General features: G+C 35.0%; 3 protein-coding genes across 4 annotated transcripts in view; 1 reads left to right on the top strand and 2 right to left on the bottom strand.

The window, feature by feature from the left end:
• The window catches only part of LOC113118246 (PQ-loop repeat-containing protein 1-like), a 37,585-nt gene extending 22,792 nt beyond the window's left edge, over positions 1–14,793 (bottom strand). The window contains exons 1-3 of the mRNA XM_026287288.1: positions 14,615–14,793; positions 11,102–11,343; positions 8,656–8,789 (exon numbers count right to left, since the gene is read on the bottom strand). Of these exons, the coding sequence (XP_026143073.1) occupies positions 8,656–8,789; positions 11,102–11,301 (334 nt within the window). The 5' untranslated portion in view covers positions 11,302–11,343; positions 14,615–14,793. The remainder of the gene's footprint in view (positions 1–8,655; positions 8,790–11,101; positions 11,344–14,614) is intronic.
• A 603-nt stretch (positions 14,794–15,396) lies between these two features.
• Positions 15,397–17,574, top strand: hsbp1b (heat shock factor binding protein 1b). The gene is made up of 4 exons (XM_026287286.1): positions 15,397–15,574; positions 15,802–15,868; positions 17,017–17,140; positions 17,264–17,574. Exons 1-3 carry the CDS (start codon positions 15,530–15,532, stop codon positions 17,133–17,135), a joined length of 231 nt encoding a protein of 76 aa, XP_026143071.1. The 5' UTR covers positions 15,397–15,529; the 3' UTR covers positions 17,136–17,140; positions 17,264–17,574.
• An 898-nt stretch (positions 17,575–18,472) lies between these two features.
• Positions 18,473–26,405, bottom strand: part of zgc:173742 (DNA topoisomerase I, mitochondrial) — a 31,071-nt gene continuing 23,138 nt past the window's right edge. For both annotated transcript variants that reach the window (XM_026287284.1, XM_026287285.1), the window contains exons 16-20: positions 24,159–24,273; positions 19,332–19,459; positions 19,125–19,219; positions 18,861–19,010; positions 18,473–18,757 (exon numbers count right to left, since the gene is read on the bottom strand). In XM_026287284.1, the coding sequence (XP_026143069.1) occupies positions 18,655–18,757; positions 18,861–19,010; positions 19,125–19,219; positions 19,332–19,459; positions 24,159–24,273 (591 nt within the window). In that variant the 3' untranslated portion in view covers positions 18,473–18,654. The remainder of the gene's footprint in view (positions 18,758–18,860; positions 19,011–19,124; positions 19,220–19,331; positions 19,460–24,158; positions 24,274–26,405) is intronic.

The raw sequence follows: 26,405 nt of genomic DNA, 5'->3' as shown, positions 1-26,405 counted from the left end.
TTGTACATTTAGAATACAGAAAATGTTAACTATGAAACCTCAACCACTGTCATTTCATCTAAATTCATGTCAGACAATATAGTTACATTCGCTGAAAAGTATGTAGTAGGCCTACATATTCCTTTTGAGTCAAATCACCAATCAAGTCCCTCAAAGTCTGATATTTACACTAATTACCTTTTCTAATTGGCACTGCTTTTACTCTTTAAAGAAACCGACTGCAAAGTGATAAAAGCAATATGAAAGTAGCACTGGCAAACTGCCACGGGCAACAGCGATATACATCTTAGCAGCCATTAGTCAAAAATATCTGACCGCTCAATGCCACGGCTCAAATATTCAAGAGAGCGGTGTAATAAAAAGCAGGATGTATAGCCACAGGACTTGATTGAATTATTTAGTTTGAGCATCTCTCTGAATGAATATACAGTATGCTGCAGTGCACACTAGACTCAAAAAGAAACGGGACAGGACAGAACTACATGGCCATGCCAAACACACAGACATAAACACACACTTGCACATTTCAGCACATTTCCGTGTGTCATTCATATTTAATGTTGATGCTTTAAGGTCCTCTTCATCTCACCAAAAGTCAAGAGAGTTAAAGGTCATTATGTACACTTTAACTTGATGCTTATGACTTTGTGTATAATAGTCCTCAAAGATGTTTTAAAAACTTTTATTTATGTCTACTAACAATGTAAATATGCACTGAAAAAATTTACACATACTTCAACTTAAAGTCTCTAGTAGCTGCCTTAAATATGAACATTTGTATAAAGTAAAAAAATATTATGCAGTGAATTAAATGGTCAAGGCTTTTGGTTTGCTAAGGTTATTTTCATAGCTAACATTTGGGAACACCTAAATACAATTAAATCATATTTTCACACTTATTAGCATATTTTCATAAAATGGCATGACCAAAAACACATTTTGTTCACAAGTGGTCTTTACCTTGATTGATTTTTATTTTCTGCAGATTTTATGTCTCATTTTATCTCAAGCATGCTTCTGCCAAACCACACACACACACACACACACACAAACTATCAACAAGCATAAATGTTTGTTGTAGTTAAAACATCATCACAACTGTAGGAAAAAAAATTTATAGAAATAATTTATGAAATATAAAAATTGGTGTTAAAACTATAATGACAAAAAGTCACTAAGGAGGATCAAAATATAATTGCTTTTAAAAATGTGATAAAACATTTAAAATGAATTAAAACATTTTGTTTATTTGACTCTTCGTTTAGATAATCAACATCAAGTACACTTAAATGTAAAAATTCATAGTTATGCGTTTTCCCAGGAAATTCAACCGTTTACTATCAATGCTATACATCTATTGAATACAAATCTAACGTGTTAATTTGGCTAAAAATAAAAAGAAGATAAAATTCACTCAAGTAAAAGCAAAGGAGCTGCACACAGATGCGGCTGACCTAGAACAGATATCTTCCACAGAAATGGCTATGACCACTCAAAACAAGAAGTTGGTGTGTAACAGAAACAGCTTTCACAAACAGAAACAATCAAAACTTTTTAGCAGACAAACTAAAGTTCTCTTCTCCTCAGGTAGCTCCGTGTAGCACAGAGCAGTGGGCACCTTTTATCTCCTACCTAATGAAATAGGTGGAAACTGTCTGCACGCGTTTGATGGATGATACAGATCTGGTTTTAATGGGCCTTGAGAGAGAGAAAGCAGAGCAAACGAGAAAAAGCAAGCAAGTGAGGAAATGAGAGAAACAGACAAGCCAAGAGAGAGAGATGAAGATAAAGAACAAGAGTCCGAGACAGAATGAGAGAGTGCAATCAAAGGAATGAATCTGAGGTCACTGGAGAAAGCAATAGGAGGAAGTGAAGAATAGTGGGGATCCATTAGAAGAAATATGCAGCCGTGCTAACCGTAAAGCAGAACTCAACTCCGGTGTCCGGGTGGGCATCGGAGAGCTGTATCTGATGCCGGTCATTTTTAATTAGGCAGCGAGGGAATGGAAACAAGAAAGTACACCATGATACGCATGATCAGGGGAGAACAAAGCTCAGATGAAACCTCCAGCTAACCATGGAGCAACTAAACTGCATTATACCAAGTTAAAATGAGGATTCTAATAAAGATAGTGGTCCCACTTTATATTAAGTGACCTTAACTACTATGTACTTGCATTTAAATTAATTATTTGGTACAACAATCTTAGTGTCCTTACATGCTTTTACATTTTACTTTTTATCATTTTAAAAATACATGCAATTACATCTGTAATTAGTTTGCAATTACATTATAATTACAGTCTTGCTCCATACCTTACACCTTAACACATCCCATATCATATCCCACCTCAATAGCAGCAAGTGTTTTGTAATACAATATGAACACAACAGGTACATTGTACTTTTCTTTATGTTAAGGCCACATAAGGCCTCATATAAAGTGGCATCAAGAAAGTTTTTAATTTGATTAACTAATTTATAATGTATAACTTATTTATAACTCTTAACTTATTATTATTATTATTACTATTATTATAATTATTATAGTTACTATTATTATTACTACTACTACTACTATTATTATTATTTTGAATAAAGGGATCTAAAAACAGTAAAAAAAAACTGTTAATTTGTTAACTAAGTTATACAGTGAAAAATGTAAATAACATTACACACTATGGTATTTTACTGTAAAATACCATTAAAAATTTCATTTTCACAAGTAGAAACTATAAACTACCATTATTACATTGAAATACAGTACAAGGACACACCTAGAATTGCCTAGTAACATATCACATTAAGTTGTAAATACATAAGTAATATTATGTTTTTTGTTACATTATTTAGTTCATGTATATTCCAATATTTTTAATGTCATTTGGTTTGGTGTCTTTCCTGCAATTTATAAAATAGGTTTAATTTATTTACTTTTTTTAACCATTTGTCAAATTGGATATTTGAAATTTTGGATATTTGAAAATGCTATAATTATGTCCTTTCCATTTGTAAATACATAAAGGAAGCAATAAATTAAAAAAAAAGTGACGTTACGTGACATTCAGCCAAATATGGTGACCCATACTCAGAATTTGTGCTCTGCATTTAACCCATCCGGTATGCACACACACAGAGCAGTGAACACACACACACACACCGGGAGCAGTGGGCAGCCATTTATGCTGCGGCACCCGGGGAGCAGTTGGGGGTTCGATGCCTTGCTCAAGGGCACCTAAGTCGTGGTACTGAAGGTGGAGAGAGAACTGTACATGCACTCCCCCCACCCACAATTCCGTCCGGCCCGAGACTAGAACTCACAACCTTTCGATTGCCAGTCCGACTCTCTAACCATTAAGCCACGACTTCCCCAATTCCTTAAAACCTGGTATATTGACATTATATCCCTTATTAAAATATCCAGTTATAATTATGCCATTCTATAATACCACAAACATTGTTGCAAGATTTTTTTTAATGATGAATTGCTGGCAACCACATCTGCTTGTTTTATTTATTTTTCGTAAGTTTCACAGGATTTTTTTATTTTTTATAGTGTGTGGTCTAAGTGAACTCTCGTTAATAATAGAAATGAGACGGACAACGTGTGGAATTGAGGCCCCTGGGGGCAAGCGGTGGCTAACCAGCACTCTCATCTATCATCCATCTGGACTGGCACCAGAGCTGTCCCAACTACAGTGAGAAAAGAGGGAGAATTTAGGAGTAACTGTCTTGTCTGTTATACACCAAGTACTTTCAGACTGTGTCACATTTGTCCATGACAGGTGCCAGTCCACTGCCAAAAAACATTTGAAATGTGAACTTGATTGTGAGTGTGAGCTCATGAGGATCATTCAATGTAAACTTGAAATCTTAAATGGTATTTTAATACAAGCGTAAACTAAAAAAAAGACAGGATCAGACTTTTTCTTGCATCAGAGATAACCAAGGCGGCAGTCTCTAAAAGCATTAATGAGTGGAAAAAGTCACTACAAAGAGAAAGCTAGAGGGGTGAATCTCATAAAAGAGGTCTAGGGTCACATTCCAGGCCCAAAATCAAAAGTATAAAATATTTAGCATAAAGAAAATGAGGCCATCAATATTTCTTTCCACTGCAACATTACTTTCATGAATTTTAAGCACAGGTTTTATAAGATTCACCCAGCTAGAGTGGCAAAGGATAGAGAAGGAGCCAAAGGTATTATGGAGATCAGGTTTGGGAAAGAGCAGCAAAAGGGCAGCAAGAAAATGAAAGTATGCAGAAGGAGAAAGAGATTTAGAGCTCTCGAAAAGGAAGAGCTTAGAGACGATGAACCTGCAGCACTGTTTCAAGCTCTATAAGACCGTCTCCTTACTGAGTTTTCACCTTGTTACGTGCCATTGACTGTTCTGTAAGGATGGAGTGATTGAGGGACGGGGAGGGGACCCAGCTGTCAGAATCCACTGCTGATTCAGTGAGAGAGAAGCCCCTGCTGAGACCAGACTCCAGAACGGAGGGTCAAAGATGAACGTATGAATCACAAATAACCAGCAGACACAGCCACAGCCGGACACTATAGAACTAAAGAGCTTTCCTGCGCTAATGGATGAGCTGTATGAACTCCTGACTCAAAGTAAAGTGAGACGGATATGTGCAGAGAGAAATGGGAAACGGCTCTTTTAAAAATGTGAAAATGTGAGTGGTGCAATGCATATAAAAGTGCAAGAATGTGGTTGCCAAGGCGTTGCCATGGGGTTTCTGGTTGCTAGGGTAGCAAAAATTCAATTATTAACAATGCAGGACTTGTTACATGCATGAAGCAAGAAGATGGAAATATGAGCAGATTCATTCCTGCTGTTTGATATTATATATTTTACATAATTCGCACTGAAGCCTATGTTTAAAAAAAATAAAAATAAAAAAACAACATCAAAAAAAGGTTCAGTGGGAGGGAAAGAGGTGACGGGGAGTCTTCCAAGGATCTATGTTACATTCCATGTAGCCTTAATAATTCATGTAAGTGTCAGCTGAAGTGTGAAGCTATCACCTAACAATTATGTCAAGTATTCACAACACAGTGGGAGCTCCAGGTGGGCTTTTCATACATGAGTCATTCCACACTGCTGCAAAACTGAAGTGTGTACACATGAACACACACGATTACAATGTAACGCGTATATTGGGATACAACTGATCCCTGCCTTATGCAATTGCATCATGGGCCGAACGGGAACACTTGGATCCATGTACTTTTTAAAATCACAATTTGACTTAATTGGACACACACCAGGGTGTTATTGAAATGAGTACCAGAGCTGAGACCCAAGTAGGAGGCCACACCTGAGTGACCACAATTCAGCTCTGCAAGACACAGATAACGGCACCTGCCACTCCTCTGCCCACAAGAAACTCACTGAGCATGCACAGACAACCATTTCACTATATTTAATGACCTGGTTTAATTTACTGTGACCCCAAAACGTATTTAGAAACACACACACACACACACACACACACACAAAGCGTTAAGCATTGCAAAATAACAAACCAAGTGACATTTTCAAACATATAATCACACAAGTCTGTTTCTCAATAACTTTACATAAATCACATAAATTAATTAATACATGTTATTAGTATTATTAAAATCATTTTTGGGGCCACTGTACATTAAACCTCAAGTCATTCATCATGTCTCCACAAGAGGGCTCTGCTGTTCTAATTTTTAATATCTTATTACTTTAATTTAATAAAATGATCCTCTAAATGTCTTCAATCTACATCAACCTGGATAAAAACTTGAATAAATAAATAATAATTAAATAACTAATAACTCAAGATGTGATTTTAGGCCTAAATACTTAAATTCAGTTAATTTATTCAGTGCATTCTTCAAATAGATTAAGTGACAGTAAAGACATTTATAATCCTAAATAAACTGTCCAATAATGCTGTTCCTTTACTTTCTAGTCATACAATAATTCCATTCTATTAAAAAGTGCAATGACTTCCACAAAATATTAAGATGTACCAATTGTTTTCAGCATTAATTCTAATAAAAATGGTTTCTTGAACATTAAATCAGCATATTAGAATGATTTCTGAAAGATCATGTGACATTGAAGACCGTAAGAATTCAGCTTTGCCATAATAGCCATAAATTACATTTTAAATATATCAAAATAGAAAGCATTTACTTTAAACTGGAATAATTTACAATATTTTACTGTTTTTTGGATTAAATAAATGAAGTCTTGGTGAACATAAGGCTTATGTAAAGAAAAAAAAAGATCCTAACTGTGGGTTGATTGTAGCTTTTTCATGATGACAGTAATAAAACTGCTAATTATTGTGAAGCAGCAACACAGTTTTGCTGAAATATGTGTAGATATACTCTGAAAAGGCAACTAGAAGGAAAAGTATTCTGTATGAAATAGAGCTGACACAAACTCCAGGGCAAAGCACACTGGCATCTAAAGCACACTCTAAAACAAAAAAATGAATCCGATATGGGACATTGGCTTCCTTAATTCAGTCTTCTAAAGGTCACACCATAACCCCTTTCTCTCTCAACATCTACAAATTCATGTCAAGACAAAAACAGTAGGAGTCTAATGAACAGCCTGAGGGCAATCAGTGTGAGTCAATGCAAAATCATTCATAGCTCGCAGCAGTAAACAGAGCCAAGCTTTACACGTGACATGTGACCTTACATATTCCCTGGAACTGACAATAGAAATGTGTGAGGGTACATCATACAACAAATATACAAAAGCATATAGGTTAATTGGTCACTGAGCATGTACATTTAAAAATGCACAGATTGAAGATTTGTTCTTGCAGCCTGATCGCTTGTGTGTGTGTGTGTGTGTGTGTGTGTGTATGGGTGTGAAGGTATGCAGGGACAGGTGGGCTGTACAGTAGGTCGCACATAGCCAGCGGTACAGTCAATGATTAAAGAGGGTCTCACATGACATCTAACTTTTAGAGGGAGGACCCGATGTCCGTGCTATTCTGGGTCCAGCACACACCCTTCCCTTCTGTCCCTGCTGTAACCGGACACCTTAACTGCCATTCAGGCAAACCGCTGACGCACACAGTTCTTCTATCAAACCGGATGTTCAGCACTCAAACTGCTGTTAGCAGGCACACTAGAGGGAGCTGATCCAAGGTGATCCAAATGTTAGTTTTCAATAAGAACACACACTTTACAGAAGCTAACTGATATAGGAATCCTTTTCTTCACCTTACAAGAAGAAAATCAAGTCAGTAAATTTAATAAAAAATATATGAATAAATACTTGGATAAGTTAAGGTGTTTATAATTTGACTTTGGAAAAAAGATTTTGTGTTATGACACCTATAAAAACTAATTATGACTATTAGTATATTGCACAAATTTTATGAATAGCATTAAAAATGCACTTGATGTACTAAATGTACTAAACTTGAGGTTTAAACGAATAAAGTGATTGATATTTGTCAAATGCACTCAAACTCAAGTCTGCACTCGAAAACATCACAGCATAGTTTAATATTTGCATCTATGTGATTTCATTAATCGTATTTTTATATTTATTTAAAATTATTCAAATCACTTAGCATAAATCTGTTCATTTAAAATCCATAAATCGTACATTTACACCTAAATATTGTTTGAGGGGTAGGAATGTAAAAATTTAATTATTCTGGATCAATAATAATTAAATGATACCATATAAAACAGGAAATAACAAATTACTTGTGATAATTTAACCATCTGATATTTATTTCCAAATAAATTCCACCAAAAGTTTCAAAAATGTTTCCCAATGAATTCCCCCACAGCTGTCAAAAATCTAGTTCTTTTAAAAAATTTAAATAAAAAAATATTTTTTTTTTCTCCACTGTTAGAATTGACTGATTTAGTTCACAAGTTACAGTTCAGTTCACACTGAAACTTTATAACAAAGTGTAAGAGCGAGCTGCAGCCTCCAGCTTAATCAATCAACATGACAGGTAAATTAGGGCCATGTCTGATTTCACATTCAATTTTCTAATTATTACAATATAGCAAAACGTTATCATCCAAGCTCCCTCTCAGACAGTGCTCTCATAAAAAATGACTTCAGATTGAGTTTTCCCAAGCAAACCCAGAAAAAGCCAATCAACTGGAGCCTAACTTTATCATAAATCAATTCTGTGGAAGAGTGAAGAGGAAATTACACACAGTTTGCACCCTGATCCATGTGACGCCAATATTCTCAGACACTTAACATCTTCATTATAAATGAATATGGGACTAGACTAGCGCCCCGGGCAATGAGTAACACTTCTGCGGTTTCAATCCCATCTACATGACAGAAGACAAGGAGGTGATATCTGTTTAGTAATATTCTCACATGCTGAAGTTGATATACCATTCACAAGACCTCAGGCGTTAATATAACACTTGCACACTGTAAGGCCATTGCAATCATTCAAACTGGCACTTTACAAATTTGTACTTTCATCATATAGATTATCACTACCTTTCAAATATTTATGCATTAACATGTTCCCCCAAAATATTGGACACTTTAAAACTTCATGAGATAACAATATTCAACTTAGTAGTATTTACAAGTAGAAAAAGTACAGTTTTTAGGCAATGCATTTCACACTCCCGTTGGACACAGACTGTTTAATGTGATTACCTGTGATGTGGTGCTGTTTAGTACTGACACGGTTGCTGCTCTGGATGGAACAGCACAAATGTAGCATTGCCAACATGGTGAGAATCATCACCACACTCTGCAGGAGCAAAGGCAGCTCAAACTGTTTGCCTATCCTGCAAAACAAAACAATAAATGCTTAATTAAAAGGTAAAGTGCAAAAGCTGTGCCTCTAGAGAAACCAAACAGAACTGCAAAAAATAACAACTGTTTTCATACAGGTTTCCCAAAAAGTTCTCTCAGGCCCAACCCCAAACACGCCATTGGTTAAGCCATTGTTGCTATGGCTGGTTCAGACACTCACAAATTTAATCTTGAAAGAACTGAACTGGAAATGTTAACACTTTTAAAGCTGCAGTCGGTAACTTTTGACGCTCTAGTGGTTAATAAACAGAACTGCTTGCATCTTGCTGAAGAACATCGTAGCCGGAACTACTTCTCTCTGTTTATGTCTATGAAGAATCACAAAGGTACTGGGTTATTCCGCCGCGGTGCCCCCAAAGCAATCTAAAATAGTCCGAATATAAACACTTATTATAGGTGCACCCTAGTGATTCAGGACAGGCTAAAAACACAGTTTGGAAAATGGATTCATGGTGTACTCGCTTATTATATACATTTTTCTACATTTTGAACACAAACAAAGTTACGGACCGAAGCTCTGATTGGTTGTTTTCTTACCGGGAGCGGATGAATTTCTGCAAATGGCAATAGGACCACTGGGAGGAGCCAGAGGAGCTTGAGTTTTTCACAGATTATCTGTCTCATATTCTACTGTCAGGACATAATGACAGGTTTAACAAATATGTAAAAAATATATTTTTACAAAAAGTTACCTACTGCAGCTTTAAGGGAAAACAACCTATAAATTGCTTAATTAAAGTTGTCTTTGTTGATAAAAGAATATTTTGCCCAAAAACAAACATGTGGATAAAACAATACGACTATCTACTATGTGGATTATGATGATGTTTTGATCAGCTCTTTGAACTCTCATTCTGACGGCACCCATTCACTGCAGAGGATCCATTGGTGAGCAAGTGATGTAATACAAAATTTCTAAAAATCTGTTCTGATGATGAAACAAACTCGTCAGCATCTTGGATGGCCTGCAGGTGTGTATAATTTCTTCTGAATTACCCATTACTTTAAAGACACAATTTAACTGGTGTAGAGAGAGATCTTTTCTTCCACATTATGACGCATATGAAAATAAAAGTAATCAAAAAATAAATAAAAAAAAGTAGGCGAGGGCTTGGTTCAACTGGTTGGAGGCAGATCTGAATGCAACTTGCAGGTGAATGTAAAAAGGGGCGGGTTTTCGTGGACTAAATTACTATATTTACATTTAGTCATTAAGCAGTCGCTTTTATCCAAAGCGACTTACAAATGAGGACAATGGAAGTAATCCAAATCAACAATGATATACAAGTGCTATAACAAGTCTCGCTACACATAGCAAGGGCTTTTAAAATAATATAATAAATAAAAAGAAAACAGACAGAATAGAGAAAGAACAGAGCAAGCTACTGTTAGAGGTCTTTTTTGCTTTTGTTAATTGTATAATAAATGAAAGGAAAAGATAAAATAGAAAAAGATTAGAAAGCTAGTTTGTTTTTGTTTATAAGAACAGAATGAGAATTGAGAGTGCTAGAGTTAGGTCAAATAAAGATGGAAGAGGCTAAGGATTGAGTTGGGGAGGTCATTCCACCGGGAGGGAACATTTATTTTAAAAGTCTGTGAAAGTGACTTTGTGCTTCTTTGGGATGGCACAATGTTATTTGAGAAGTCTGGCATATATCATGCCTTGTTTACCCGAATACTGAGTTATGACATTGATTAAAAATGACCAGGTCAAAAAACATTTTTAAAATGAGACGTGCATGAATTACCGTATTTTCCGGACTATAAGTCGCACTTTTTTTTCATAGTATGGCTGGTCCTGCGACTAGTCAGGTGCGACTTATTTATCAAAATTTATTTGACATGAACCAAGATAAATGAACCAATAGAAAACATTACCGTCTACAGCCCTCTCGCGGCTGTAGACGGTAATGTTTTCTCTTGGTTCTTGGTTCTAAATAAATGCGACTTATATATATTTACGTACACATCACAACGTATTTTTGGACTGATGCGACTTATACTCAGGTGCGACTTATGGGGACCAATAAAATTTTTATTATGTTGTTTCAAGTATGTTTTGGTTATACAGTATGTGTTTCAAGTGTCCTTTTTTAAAAATGTAAAAATAAATTAAGATACAAAATGGGAGCGAATTAAAGAAATGAATGAAAGAATACATAAAATAGAACATGCATACAAATATACTTTGATTTGTCCTTGTTTATTTCACTTTGATTTCCACATTGGCAACTGAGCCAATCAATCAGCTCTGCTGCAGTAACATTAACTCTGCTCCACTCACCAGAAGAAAATGCGAAGTATATTAGCAACGAGCAGCACCAGACAAACTCTTGTTGAGAAACCCTCTGTGTTATTGGTCCTCTGGATCTCCTGGTACTGGGGGATGTAAGGAACCGCACTTCCAAACACCATCACTCCAGATGCCAGCCAGGAGAGCAGAGTCCATGAGCTCTCCATGTTCTCCTCTGACCCCTGCTCCATCACTTAGTCCTTCTCAAACCACTTTCTTTATACTCCCATCCCCTGCAAGAAGAGGTTACAACAGTTTTAAGTTTGATCACAAATATAGAAAGTGCAGTGCAATGTAGGTATGATTAAATTAGCTGTCTGCTAGCTAAAAGAAGCTAAAACTAATAAAACAGGCATATATTGCTGCAACAAAACCTTATAGCAATAAAAGCAACAGTGCCACCTCCAGTAACCTTAAAGTTCCCACAGGAACAATAATACCTACAGTATAAACGCATAGTAAATTATTCATGTGGGACTTTCTGGACATGAAATCCAATGAGGGGCCAATTTCACAGTAGTCAGGAACAGTAAAAGTCGTCTACATGCTGCCACCCATTCTGACGGTATCTCAGCAGAACAAGACGTTTGTGCTCACAGGAAGACTGTGCACCAAAAGATAAGGGTCCTTTTTGTTTCTGACCAGACAAACGTCACATTAAAAGAGAAGGCTGAGTCACAGGTTCTAGAATACACTGCTGAGAAGTTTCGGAATAGTTTTGAGCTACTTTGCATTATAATTTCCCCAATTCAACAAGTATTTGGACAGACGTGTTCCCTGAGGTTGAGAATATTATTTTAAGTATGCAAGAAAAGGCTTGCAATGCAAGAATTTGTAATTATGCTAACATTACATTTATTTATTTTTTTCTGACTAATTCGGATTTCTACTTGATCAACAGCATTACTGGCCCAAAACACACACACAAAAAAATGTAAAGTAATTTTTATATGGATTTAAATTTTAATTTCATATTTTGTATAGTTTAAAATATACATCATTATAATTTAAGTAGAAAAAAATATTTAAGAGCTTTTGAAATTAATCTTATATAGATTTATTTTATAAACATTTAAATATTCATAACGTTATTTACATAATTTATTTTTCATACAACTTTAGGTTTTCTTGGCAAAAATAATATAACAATAGTTGGAAATTAAAATAAAATAAAAAAAATTAATTTCATAATCAGAAATGCCAAGACAGCCATAAATCCATAAACAATATTGTTTTATGATAAATAAATTATGAATAAAAGCTGAGCAGCATAGAGCGCCCTCTCGCAGCTGTATACGGTAACTTTACCGTCTTCAGCCACGAGAGGGGGCGCTCTATGCTTCTCAGTGTAGACTACAGGAGCACTGAGCAGCATCTCTGGCAGTATAGAGCGCCCTCTCGCGGCTGTAGACGGTAATGTTTTCTCTTGGTTCATTTCTCTTGGTTCATGTCAAATTAATTTTGATAAGTCGCACCTGACTATAAGTCACAGGACCAGCCAAACTATGAAAAAAAGTGTGACTTATAGTCTGGAAAATACGGTACATTAATCTACAGAAATTATATTGAGAAATGCTCTTCTTCAAACCAAAAAATGGCATAGATGGCAAAACATTACAGATTTGTTTATACATTTTCAGCTGATTCTTGATGATGTTACCAAGACCATCAAAAGTCACTTTCAACAAAACTCTGTTAGCCAGTCAGAAGAATTTTTCAAACAAATTTCACATAAAAAACTAAGCCATAAAATGCATGCATAAAAAAAAAACTAAAAGTTATGGCTTAATTGCAAACTTGTTTTTTTATGTGAAATTAGTTTGAAAAGTTTATATATATATATTTAAAAACCTATATAAAATAAAAAGTGTAAGAGTCCTACAACATTTTAAATGAGATTTTGTGGATTTAAGTGACCAGATTATTAAGGAATGTTTCCTAACCCCATGAAGTCAACTGAAACCAAGTACTTGAGCATTGGTCGTGACCTCTATAGTGGAGTTCTAGCAGTGAAGTATGCTTTCTGAGCTACTGTACTGTACATAGAGGAGTTGCATAACTTCTGCATTCCATAGGGGGTTGGGCTCTTCTTACATGTCTCCACCTTTCTCTCTCTCTCGTTTGTGTCTCCTACATGAACAGATGTCTAGATCCACACCTACTGTAAACAGATTTAGCTTTGCTGGACGTTAAAAGACTATCATTTATCTGGAATGGCAAACATGGACATAAAATACATTTGGTATGGCTGAGGCACTTCATAATGCTATGTGTGCACGTCAGAGAGTTATGATCTTTAGAAGCTGTATCCAGCAGCAAATTTGGACAGCAGGAAAATCCTAAGAATTGGTTTACAAAGAACGGGGTTGTCACTGCATTGCTTAATTTTTATTTTCTTGTATAAATTCACTCTCTTTTACATTCCATTCAGTCGCACTCCGATAAGTTTTTTATGTCAAAGCCTCGTGTGAATGTCCACCAAGACGATTAACAGTGATGGGAAATCGGAATCATTTAAGTGAATCGATTCTTTTGAACAGCTAGTTTAAAAGAATCATTCGGTGGTTCGTTTACGTCATGTTTAGCAAGATCTAAATAAAGCTTTTTAATAAAAGACATGTATGCACAATTGTATTTTTAAATTAATTTAAAGTAGTAGCCTAAGAGTTTAATCTTGTGACTCCGTCTATTTAGTCGAAGCCATGATTCAATTCATTAAATGTAAATTAGAACCCTAAATATAGGGTTGATTTGAATTTAAAGGCCCACTGAATAGTAAAATGTATTTACCACAATGCGGAAAGGTTTTTTTTTTTTTTAAACCACAATCGAGTCGTAAATATAGTATGTTTTGTTAGATAATATTTCAGCTTATTGGTAAATAAAGTAACTTTTTGACCTATAGGGCTTGGGCATCTATTTACTTTAAACGTTGTATAATTTCAATCATGACTTCTAGGTTAATACCTGTTTTTATACAGTATATGGTTCATTCCGAATCGGACAAAACGAAAAGAGGAACCATTTCGAGGCACAAAAGATTCACTTCGACAGACTCGGTTAATTCGAGAAAACCTATTGTTTCAGTATTATTCTTGAGCGACATCGTCCGGTACTTTTTTTTTTTTTTTTAAGATCAGAATCAAAAGAACAATTCGTTCATAAACAGGATATCGACACCACAAGGATATGAACAAACCATTCGTGGATACATGAATCCGGGTGTGCACATTTTATCGACTGTCTTGTTCAATATTAAGCGAACCTGATACATCAAAGTGAATACTAATGCAGTAGCGCGTACAAGACCTCTCGGATCAGCAGTTAAACGCAATGCACAAGAACACCATGGTGCTTTTCGCTTCAAACGCTAAGCTCAAAACTCTATGCATATTCAGTAGAGTTTTGCGGTGCAGGTTTCACTTTACAGTAACGAAACCGCTTCAAATAACAGAAAGTTGCTGCAAATAAGGGTGAAAAAAACCTCAGGAAGTTTAAGCATACCTTGTTTCGGGCGAAGACTTGTTTGACAACTATATTAGCAGCAGCAGCACACACACACACACAAACTAAAGAGCATGCTGTCTCATCTAGCCATCATCTAGTCTAAATCAGGCTGATGCAGTTTGGAGATGTGGGCTTGACCGCGTAGATTTCATTGGTCTGTTACTGAGGAAGAGGAAATAAAAACAAATAAACAGGGAACATCACGAGTTCCTATCAAACTACATTTGAGCAGCGATACTCCCATTGTCTTCATTTTGATGCTAGATTATTGGAACGTTAATACGTGGTAACAACAACAAAAAACTCGTATATAACATATTAATGGAACAATTTACTCGCAACGTTTAAAAGCAATTCTGCGTTCAATCCTTTTTTTTTTTTTTACACATTAACCTACTCTGAATTAAGCCTGTTTTCTTTGATATCTATCTATCTATCTATCTATCTATCTATCTATCTATCTATATATATATATATATATATATATATATATATATATATATATATATATATATGATAAAACAAAGATTTTGATAATCTCAGTTTCTACTACATACACCTAAATGGAGCAAAAAAAAATATTTTTAATTCGCAACAAAATTAGCTTTAAATAAATTATGGTCTATCCTGCTGTAACCCGTCATTGGTCTTAATATAGGAAATGACTGCATCTTTTGTTTGAGAACTGCTCTGATGCTGTGTATGGTCTGATCATCACACCAGAGGTTGATCTGCCTGCCTGCAGCTGCGAGAATCTCTCACTGCGAGGTCTCTAAAATCTCGCGGTATTTGGCACCACTCCGTGATTTATCCAACAGCTGATCATCAGGAAAGCAAAGAGCTGGGAAGATACACAATTTAAAGAGCAATAAACATCTTTCTGCTGTTGTACCATCTATTTATTAAAGAAATATGTCAGAAACGGACCCAAAATCGGTGCAGGATCTCACAGCAGTGGTAGGTTTGATAATAAACGACATATTTTTGTGGTTAGCTAGGTTAGGCTAATGCTAGTCCCGGTTTATCTGTTCTACTTGGGATTATTATGATGCGACATAAACTTAGTTTACTGTTAAATTCAAATGATTTGAAAATACAGTTGTTGTGACGTAAACAAGTTGATTTATTTGTAATTTATTTGAATATCTATGTAACGTTATTTACTGAATGTTTCTCTCTAACAGGTGCAGACATTGCTGCAGCAGATGCAGGATAAATTCCAGACGATGTCAGACCAGATCATCGGGAGAAATATCCTTTCTTGTTTTTAGCACATCTATAGACTTAAAGTAGTGCTCTCAGTGATAGCGTCTTATTTATAATGCGACAGTAAGCGGTTTAGAGGAATTTAAATGAGGTTAGCTGTCATTTACAAGATTCTTTATCATATAAGGTAGGGTTTAATTTTTGCATACAGTCAAGCAAATTGGGAAAAATGCCTTGCTCCGGTGCTTCTGCAGGTCTTAAAAAGGCATTACAGTTTTCCACAAATTAAGGCCTTAAAAAGTAATTAAATCCGAGCAGTAATTGCATTGAATGTTGCATGCACTGCTAAAAATGATCTCAGTATTTTTTGTCTAGATTTCCCAATGCAAAATGACTATATTAAGTCTATTCTGAGAAATTGAACAAAAACGAACATTTAAAACTATAACAAATATCCATCAGATGGGTATGAAAACTAACAAATTTATTCTTTAACCAAACTAAATTAATTTTCACAATCACTTAATGTGTCATTTTGCTTCAAGCAAGTGTATCTTGATTTAATTATCCTTATATATTTGGACTGAAAAACCAGACAAAAATACTGAGGAAGAGTTGGGAGCAAAGTTATTTAACTTCTTTTGTTAAGAAAGTAATGGAAAGTTGTATTTTCTAACTTTGAAATGTTGCAAATGCAACCTCTTGTACTTATTACATGTTCTTTACTTGGTCTTGCCTTTATAAAATCTGCAGAAACCCTGAGGGTACAAAGGTGAGGAGGAGGCCTTAACTCTGAACTGAACTGCCAGTTGTCAAGGGGTTAATCCAGATCTTTAACCACTAAAATCCCACAACCATTGTCCAACAGGAAGAGCATCTCAAAAACTCATACAAATCTCAGACCCAAATACAAACCCCTTCAGGAAAGTTCCACATTTTAACAGAACCAAAATTTACCACAACTGCGAGATCATTCTGTGATCAGGTTCACAAAATGATCTGTAAAAATCCAAATGTGGAAATGCTTTAATCCAGTGCTATGCAGGTTTACAAAATACATACATTTTTTGTACAGTCAAGATCTACAAAGTAGAGTAGACATTGCTTTAGCCATGCACTCAATGCCTTGATATGTGGATTTAAATGGTGGTATTACCTGTGCTTTCTCCTGTATCTTCCTTAATAAGATCCACTTGATGAAATGAGCACCCGTATCGATGATCTAGAGAAGAATATTGCAGACCTGATGACTCAGGCGGGAGTGGAAGAGATTGAAGGGGAGAACAAGGTCAAAGAGGGAGAGGCCTCTTAGTAGAGGTACTTAAACTATTAGTTGAAACTAGTTATGAATGTTTGATTCTAACTGGAAATTTGAAATGCATTTCATTCTGGTATGCTGTATTAAAATGCACTGCCCTGATTGAGTGTTGTCTTTCACAGAATCCTGAGTAGCAAAAACGATCAACACTCTTCAGGAGCAGCAAGATTTTCTCTATGGTGACTAACATATTTTGGTTTGATGTGATGCTTTTTTTAATATTTAGAATTTAAAGGCAGTCCTAATAATATGTATGTAATGTATGCTACCCTTTCCCCCCTTTTTCTGTAATGGATTGCAAAGAACTTTATAAACACGACATCCAACTGTAGAACCGAACCATGCTTTACTGTAATAGCACTAGCCCAAGTGCCAACCTTACACCATTCCTGTTAAAGTGAATTTGTCACTGAATTAAAGTTGTTTCTTAAAACCTGTGTCCTCATCTCTCTTTACTGGTATAGCTCTTATATAATAAACCATTATAGGTCATAGTTTCACACAGTCCTCTTTAGCAGTTGCAAGTTAGTCAAATGTAATAAAAAGGAACGCATGCCGACATGCAAAATCTCTTGGGTCACATACTCTCAAGCTAAAACTAACAGGGTGAATTCTTGGAAATGTAAGTTTCATTGTTTAGAATTGATCAACATGTAAGCTGGGTAAGATGATGATTAACACATTTACATGCAATTTAAAACCATAACACTATCAAAATTCAATGACTTCAGCTAAAATGTGATTAAATCGCTTCATAAGATTTTTCCCCACCAAGAAAAATCTATTTTTGAATCTGGACTCGTGGAAAAAGGCTTAAAGAGATCTATATTGGTAAATTATATTGGACCAAAAAACACATCCAAAACATTAACATTTTACACCATAATAATAATAAAATATTTTTAGCTGAATAACAAGTTATTTATAATAGTATTAGTTAATCCTAATCAATCTAAATTATGTGTCATACAGAATTGTATCAGGACCAGATGAGTTTTATTACCGTTTCATTATTTTTTATCACACTGTGTTAATGAGAATTACTTACATATATATAGGTTACATATATATATATATATATATATATATATAGGTTACATATATATATATATAGGTTACACATATATATATATATATATATATATATATATATATATATATATATATATATATATATATATATATATATATATATATACACACACACACATACACACACACATATATATATATATATATATATATATATATATATATATATATATATATATATAGCTATGAAATACAACCCAAATATTTTTATCTTTCAAAAAGTTTTTGTTGTTAAAAAAAAAAGGACTAGTTCCCTAGAAAGGAAGAACATTTATTGAACTTTCTTAAAATGACTTAGAACATTTGAGTAAACAATATAAAAGCGACAACAATAATCAGCAAAATGCTGATTAAAACATTTCTATTAAAATGTACATTTGTATAAAACACCGAGTTGAACTGGAGAATGAACAAACCACGCTTAGAACACAAAGTCATGTTCAGTCATGTCGATGGCCCAGGCAAACTTATCCCTCAGGGTTTTGTTGTAAATTTTATCCAGCGGCACCTCCATGTTCTTACACCTAGAAGCAGAAAATAAAGTAATGAAACTCTGAAAACATTCTGATGTGAAACACAACATGACTTCCTGTGCAGCAACTGTGTGTATGAGTATGACATCATCACCAGGCCACACTGATGCGTGGATCCAGGTAGTTGAGTTTGGAGGTGCTCAGGGCGATCTGTTTGTTCTCCTCTCGGTCTGTAGCCTGAACCTCCATCTTCAGCAGCTGTTCCTCACACCTCTGCACAGCTTTCTTCTTCTTCTCCACCACACTGAACACACATAAAATGCTTTTACATGTGAATATCATTCATTTATAAAAGGATCCTAATAGCTTGGAGAGCAAATAAACATCCTCTTTCAGAGGCCTGGAATGAGATACTGACATGAGCAGCTTGTTGTCTGAGCTCCCTTTGGCTTCTTTCTTGGCCTGCTTTAGCTCTTTCTTAGCCAAGTCCAGCTGCTCCTTCCTGCTGTCAATCTTAAAGAAGACAAGAGAGAAATACCAACCATAATAAAACAGAATCATATTCAAAAGCCTCTTATGATATATTACTTTTTTTTTTCACTATTCAGTTTCATATCTCCAGTACCTTTGCCTGCAGGTTAGCCATGGACTGTTCGAAGGTCTTTGGCGGCGCCCGCTGATGGTTACATAGAATTGCAACCGCACGGTTTGCCCTGTTGTAAGAGAGCAACTTCTCTGCTGCATTTTCCTTCACTGTAGTAAGAATGACACATTTAACACACAGAAACACACACAGTTATTTCAAACAATTACTTTTGATAGTTTTTTTTTTTTTTAACAAACTCAGTAATAAGTAATCCAAAAATTCATTGACTGACTGTAACAACTCAATTTAATAACTGCAAATAATGATATATTAAATTATTATTGTAATAAAATGTTCATAATGTAATAACTTTCTCAAAATGTAATAAAATCTTGAGCTCATAATTTAATAATTACATTATGAGAAATGTATTACATTATAAACTGACCAAAAATATTGTAATATTTACATAATTATATAACTACTTAAAGTATAAGCAGCACAGTATAAGAGAGAGTTAAAATATTTGTGCTGTTAATTAGCCTGTGTGTGTGTGTGTATATATATATATATATATATATATTTTTTTTTTTTGAAAGAGAGAGAGAGAGAGAGAGAGAGAGAGAGAGAGAGAGAGAGAGAGAGAGAGCACGAGTACTGTTCAATGCCACAAACCTTGTTAACAGAAACATCTAATGCTCAGATAAATATGTACAAAAGAGATTTCCAAATATGTTGTTATTACAGTTTCAACTAAGGTTGCTCTTGCTTTTTTTGTGAGAGTGGAATATCTCCCTAAACTAGACGTGACATGATAAAATGCTTTCTGCTTAAATACGAGAACAGTTGGCAATCATACTTTGCATGTTTTAAACACTTTGATTATGTTCTTACTTTGGCCATGCATTAAATGCACATCATTGAAAGAGTGCAGTTTGCTGACATATTTCATTTAAAATCTACGTGAACCATAAGTTGCTGCCGACTGGACTTCAGTGTGGTGGCGTATTTCCTAGGGCTGTTACTACACAGAGCCGTTGTTAACTGACAAGCTGTGAAAATCCACGTTCATTATCAGCTTGGATTTGCGCAGCTTGTCAGTTAACAATGGCTCTGTGTAGTAACAGCTGCTCTATGAAATCAAGCACCTGATGGAATTTACCGCTGATTAGAGAACCGGCTTTACTTGACGAGGTGCCCATTAATCATCGGTCAATATATATCGTGCACCCCAAGTATTTCCAACTGAAATGGAATACTGAGTAGAGGGTGGGGTTTTATTTTTGTGCTCCTCCTCTCATCTCTCACTCACAGCAGACTAATGGTCGGAGGGGCGTGGTTAAGCATATTCTGCTCAAGCCATCAAACTGATGTCATCAGAAAGGCATGCCATTCCAGAGCAAAAGTAAATGATCAGATTTGGATTATTAAAGATTAAGATTAAAAAAAGAACACTTTTTTTCAATTAACTTGCACAGACTAATTGTTGACTAAGACTAGCAATGTGCACTCACAAAATATTGTAAATTTAGATTTCATGTGGACTTTAACATCTCAGGTAATGTCCGTGGTATAATGACAGTGGTTATATATAAATATATTTTAATTGATCAAAATTATTGCTAGGAACAATTCAGTTGCGCCCCTACTAAATTCTATTTCCTTGAATTGGAAGCATTTTTTATAAACTAATTTGGAAAATAAAATAAAAGTAATGTAGTCTGGGATAAATTGTGTTATCTGCCTCAGGCAGTTACAGCACAGAGCACAAGTAGAATGAACAATTCTTTACTTTAATACAATTATAAAGTGAATGTACATCAGAGGATATGTTGAAAAATAAAGTACAACTTAATCAGACGCATAATTTCTGTGCCTATAAGCGGTTTTAACCAGGGAAATCATCAGTATTACAGCCTGTGAAGAATGTGTCAGTTATAAGAAATTTACCTCTGGAAGATAAAACCGTCTAATCATATCGCCAAAACTATAAATACTTCAGGCCTATAAACAAGTTTTTATAACAACCAAGTAAATGACTATCCCCCGGTTTCACAGACTAAAATCTAAGCCTGAGCTGTTTCAACTGAAAGAAACTCGCTCTGACTAATCTTAAAATAAATCAATGCCTTTATTTTGTCTCAAACTGCACACCAGTAATGTTTTATTTTTATTTTTATAAAAAAATTATTTTTAAAGAACTGTCTGTGAAACCAGGCTTATATCTTAAAAATTAAGCATGTCATAACCACAAATTTAGTAAGCTTTTCATTAAAAAAAGTTCACAATGTAGACTAAGCCTAATTTTCTTTTAATAAAACTATTATTGTTTTGTGCTCAAAGTTATTATATTGAAAGATAATTATGATATTTGTAAACAATCTGGTATTAATTTATGAACCGTTATTACATTAGAAGTTGCCACAATGTGTTCATAATGAATTTCTCATACAATACATTGTGAATTTAAAAAAAAAAATACATTTAAGAATTATTATTACATTATGAGCTCAGGATTTTATTACGTTTTGAGAAAATTATCACTTGATGAACATTTTAATTAAATAATAATGTAATACTTATTACATTATGTGTTGCTACACCAACTCAGACATTTGCTTCGTTTGTGAATGAATCAGCTGTTTGAAAGAATCGGTTGAATGAATGACTCAACTATTAATGCATTTATTCATGCAATATTGAAACAAAATATTTCTTCAAAGCTTAAAGCTGCTTTTCTGTAATGCCTATCCAATGCCTTTCCTTAGTTTAACACAATGACTTTAAATGATCTTTTAGGGGTTAATTTCTCAGCCAAAACTGCTATGCAATTAATTAATTGGCTCATCATGTTATTAATTAGATTAAAAGTTTAAAATTAGATGCAAGTACATAAAGTAAAAATACTTCCATTTAAACTATTTGCATTAAAATATATATTTTTTTTACTTTATAGTAAGAAGAATTGTGCTCAAAATGTAATACAATAAAAAAGATAAATTCTTTACTGTTAAAACAAACTAAGGTAAAACAATTACTGGTCACACTTTATTTCAAGGTCCAATTCTCGCTATTAACAAGCCTTTAACTATGACTTCTGCAAAAATAAACTCCTAATTTGCAGCTTATCAATGGTTAGTAAGGTAGGCCCTAGTTGAGTTAAGTTTAGGTATTGGGTAGGATTATAAATGCTGTATATATTTATAAGTACTAATAAACAGCAAAAATGTTAATAATATGCATGCTAATAAGCAACTAGATAACAGTGAGAATTGGTCCCTTATACCTATAAGTTGTACCCAGGTACCTGCATAGTTTGAGGTTCATCAAAATAAACATTTTGTATGAAGGGAAAAAAGCAAAAACATTGTTAAAATGGCTAGAAATCGATAATTACAGGGACAAGTTTCTCTGTAAATTTGTAAATTCCAAGCCAACATGGACACCACTTACACACACACAGCACATGGCACCTGATGGGCGAGACCCTGCCACACACTGAGCTGATTTAATTAGAGCTTGTAGCGGATGCAGAAAACAGATTTCCTCTCAGTGGCGATCCGACACCTCCACCCCAGCATCTCTCACACACACACACACACACACGCAGCAGCACTCGCTCTAGAGATACTCTGATAGTTACACTACTCACAAACAAACACAACAGTCTCATTAGCGCAAACACACAATTCAGTAATTAATGAAAACACCAAAGCTAGCGGCACAAACAAACTAGAATGAGCTCGTCAAACTGTGTCCTAACCAGACATGATGTGATAAAAGTAATATTTTCCAGATTAATAAGGAGTTTTTGTCTTAATTCATGGCCAATTGAAGCAAAGAGCAACATGAAATTTTGCTAGACAGTTGTGTGTGTGTACACACGCATATATACACATTCACAAAACAATCATTTTTCAATATAGGGCTTTCCTGAAGCAGCATAAAAGCACTGAATACAGATGTTTAAACTGTTCATAGCTACATTCTGTGGTTTTTGGTTGGGCTCCATCGAGCTATGATTAATGACAAAGGAACAAAACTTTGCAAACCAGAAATCATGTTATTTTCTGATTAGCTTCTACTTATGCTTGCGGTGTAAAACCGAAGAACCACTGATGCAATATACACTTAAAGTGTGTGAAAAAGTCCAAAACTTTGCACACAGACAACATTGTTAAATAAAATAAAATAAAAAAGTCAAAGTCAAATTATTTTAAATACATGGTATAAAAAAAATAATAATTAAGTTAAACATAAGAACTCTCCACAGAAATAGCACTAGACTTGGCTGAGAAATTTATCTTTTAAACATTACCTTACGCAGCCCTAAAATATCAGAATTAAACCTAAAATTAAAAGTATGAGTGCTTAAAAATTAATAGAAACTAGGAATAAAACAGAAAAAAAAATTGAAACTAAATTGAGAGAAAAAAAAAAGAAAACAACAACAAAAAACTGAAGGACAATCAGTGAGGCTGCAATGAGTTAGCAATGACTCAAACACTGATGTAAAACTGCGGCTACTTTCCTTTTTGTTTTTGCAAAATAGAAACTTTGTTAATTATGTTGCTTGCATAAAGTTTGGACACACTGTCAGACTAACAATATCCATATGTTCCTGTGGACTCACAGTTGTCAAAATGTACGCTGTTTTGAGCACTCTGACAGCAATCCATATTGGCATCATAATCAAGCTTTTTAGCAAATGTTCCAACATACAGTACATCCATACTGACGGCATGACTGAACATCTGGAAGTTGTACTAGTCTTCTTGATGTTGAATGTTCATTTGAAGTTTGACTGATAGAATGGAGGACGAAAATAGGAGAGAGAAAGTTGAGGCAGAAAAACAAGACACTCACTGTTGCTGAGTTCTTTCAGCTGTTGCTGCAGGGTTATGGAGGCGTTATATGTCCTAAAAACCTTTGCAGTCAATCCTGGCATGAGGGAACTCAGGTGTTTATTCAGCATTTGAGTCTGGAAAGGCAAAAACAAGACATTTAAGTTAGAATTCAAACACAAACACTGAGAAATCGTCGTATTTTATTATTCAGCTTCACTGTAAAACACAAGATGGCGCTGTTGCTTTTTTGTCCGTAAATAAACACACAGATGTCTAAAAGAGCAAATCTGAATAGGTCAATATATATACATTTTTTTTTGCTCCTCCAAAGATATCAGGCATTTGTTCCAACTTTAATGGATTTGTGAGTGCAGGAGTATGGGTTGTATGTTCCAGACATAAAGAAAACATCCATTAAATCTGGCTACATCAACAAGATGTGTCTCAAAAAGGGCTCCCAGACACAAGCTATGCAACCAGCAAGTTGTCTGATGTGCATCCACATCACACTCATTCGAAAACTTCTCAACTGTAAAACCCTTGCTCACTTTTCCTTTACGAGCAAAGTACTAAAAATCCAAATATTTACTTCACAAACTGGTTTTGTGCGACCCAGTGGAATACAAGTACAGTCACACATCTGCATTCTAATGAAGCTAGATGTGTTTTCTTAAAGGTGCTAAATGCTAATGACACCAGCTGTGTCCTAGCATGTCAATTGCTGCTGATGTTTGATGACGCGCATGGCAAGACACTTGACACATGTTGAACATGTCGGTCTGTTCGACACTGTTCACAAGGGAACACTGTGACATTTGGACTAGGACACCCAGTGACTCAAAGGAACAGCAAAGTGTTTTTGTGTTTTTAACCAAACTATACTTCTGGGAACACAACTGCTGCAAAATGTCCCTCAAATGTTAGCTAAACCTGACAAGCTACTTTTAGGGACATCCTCATAAAAATGACTAAATGTCCTTTTTAGCTCTACAGCTGTATTATAGGGATACGACTATAATTAGTAGAGAAATAAAAAAGGACAAAAATACAGAAATCACAATGTGGAATCGAGCCTCTAAGAAACATTCCAATGTGCACAAAACAAAATGAAACAAAACCAAAATAATTAGAACAAAAATTCAGAAATGACCTCGGACTTAAAATCACATTCAAATGTGCACAAAAAGCTACACAATATGAAACAAGAACAAAAATAAAGAAATGGCAATGTGGACTCAACCCTCTAAGAAACATTCAAATGTGCACAAAATAAAATAACGAAACAAAAACTTTTGAAAAAATTATGATGAAAAGTTGATTTCAATAATTCAACAAATTGTGTATTAAATAAGTTCAATACACACAGACTGAAGTGGTTTTAGTCTTTGGTCCTTTTCATTTTGATGATTTTGGCTCACATTTAACAAAAACCCACCAAGTCACTATCAACAAATTAGAATATGGTGACATGTCAATCAGCTAATCAATTCAAAACATCTGCAAATATTTCCTGAACCTTCAAAATGATCTCTCAGTTTGGTTCACTAGACTGCTGATCTGACAGTTGTCCAGAAGACAGTCATTGACATCCTTCACAAGGAGGGTAAGCCACAAACTTTCATTGCCAAAGAAGCTGGCTGTTCACAGAGTGCTGCATCCAAGAATGTTAACAGAAAGTTGAGTGGAAGGAAAAAGTGTAGAAGAAAAAGATGCACAACCAACCGAGAGAACCGCAGCCTTATGAGAATTGACAAGCAAAATCGATTCAAGAATGAGTGAACTTCACAAGGAATGGACTGAGGCTGGGGTCAAGGCATCAAGGGCCACCACACACAGACGTGTCAAGGAATTCGGCTCCAGTTGTCGTATTCCTCTTGTTAAGCCAATCTTGAGGCATCTTACCTGGGCTAAGGAGAAGAACTGGACTGTTGCCCAGTGGTCCAAAATCCTATTTTCAGAAACCAAGGTCATAGAGTCTAGAGGAAGGGTGTAGAAGCTCAAAGCCAAAGTTGCTTGAAGTCCAGTGTTAAGTTTCCACAGTCTGTGATGATTTTGGGTGCAAAGTCATCTGCTGGTGTTGGTCCATTGTGTTTTTTGAAAACCAAAGTCACTGCACCTGTTAACCAAGAAATCTTGGAGCACTTCATGCTTCCTTCTGCTACACCAGGTGTAGACACTGTGTAACGAGAGATGACTGAGGACGATGGTGAATGATCTGAAGATCCTCAGTACCACTGACAAACATATAATCTTGTAAAATGTGTGC

The sequence above is a fragment of the Carassius auratus genome, chromosome 18 (assembly GCF_003368295.1).
Source record: "Carassius auratus strain Wakin chromosome 18, ASM336829v1, whole genome shotgun sequence".
Lineage (NCBI taxonomy): Eukaryota > Metazoa > Chordata > Actinopteri > Cypriniformes > Cyprinidae > Carassius > Carassius auratus.
The sequence above is the reverse complement of the archived record's forward strand: the minus strand, read 5'-3'. Positions and strand labels throughout refer to the sequence as shown.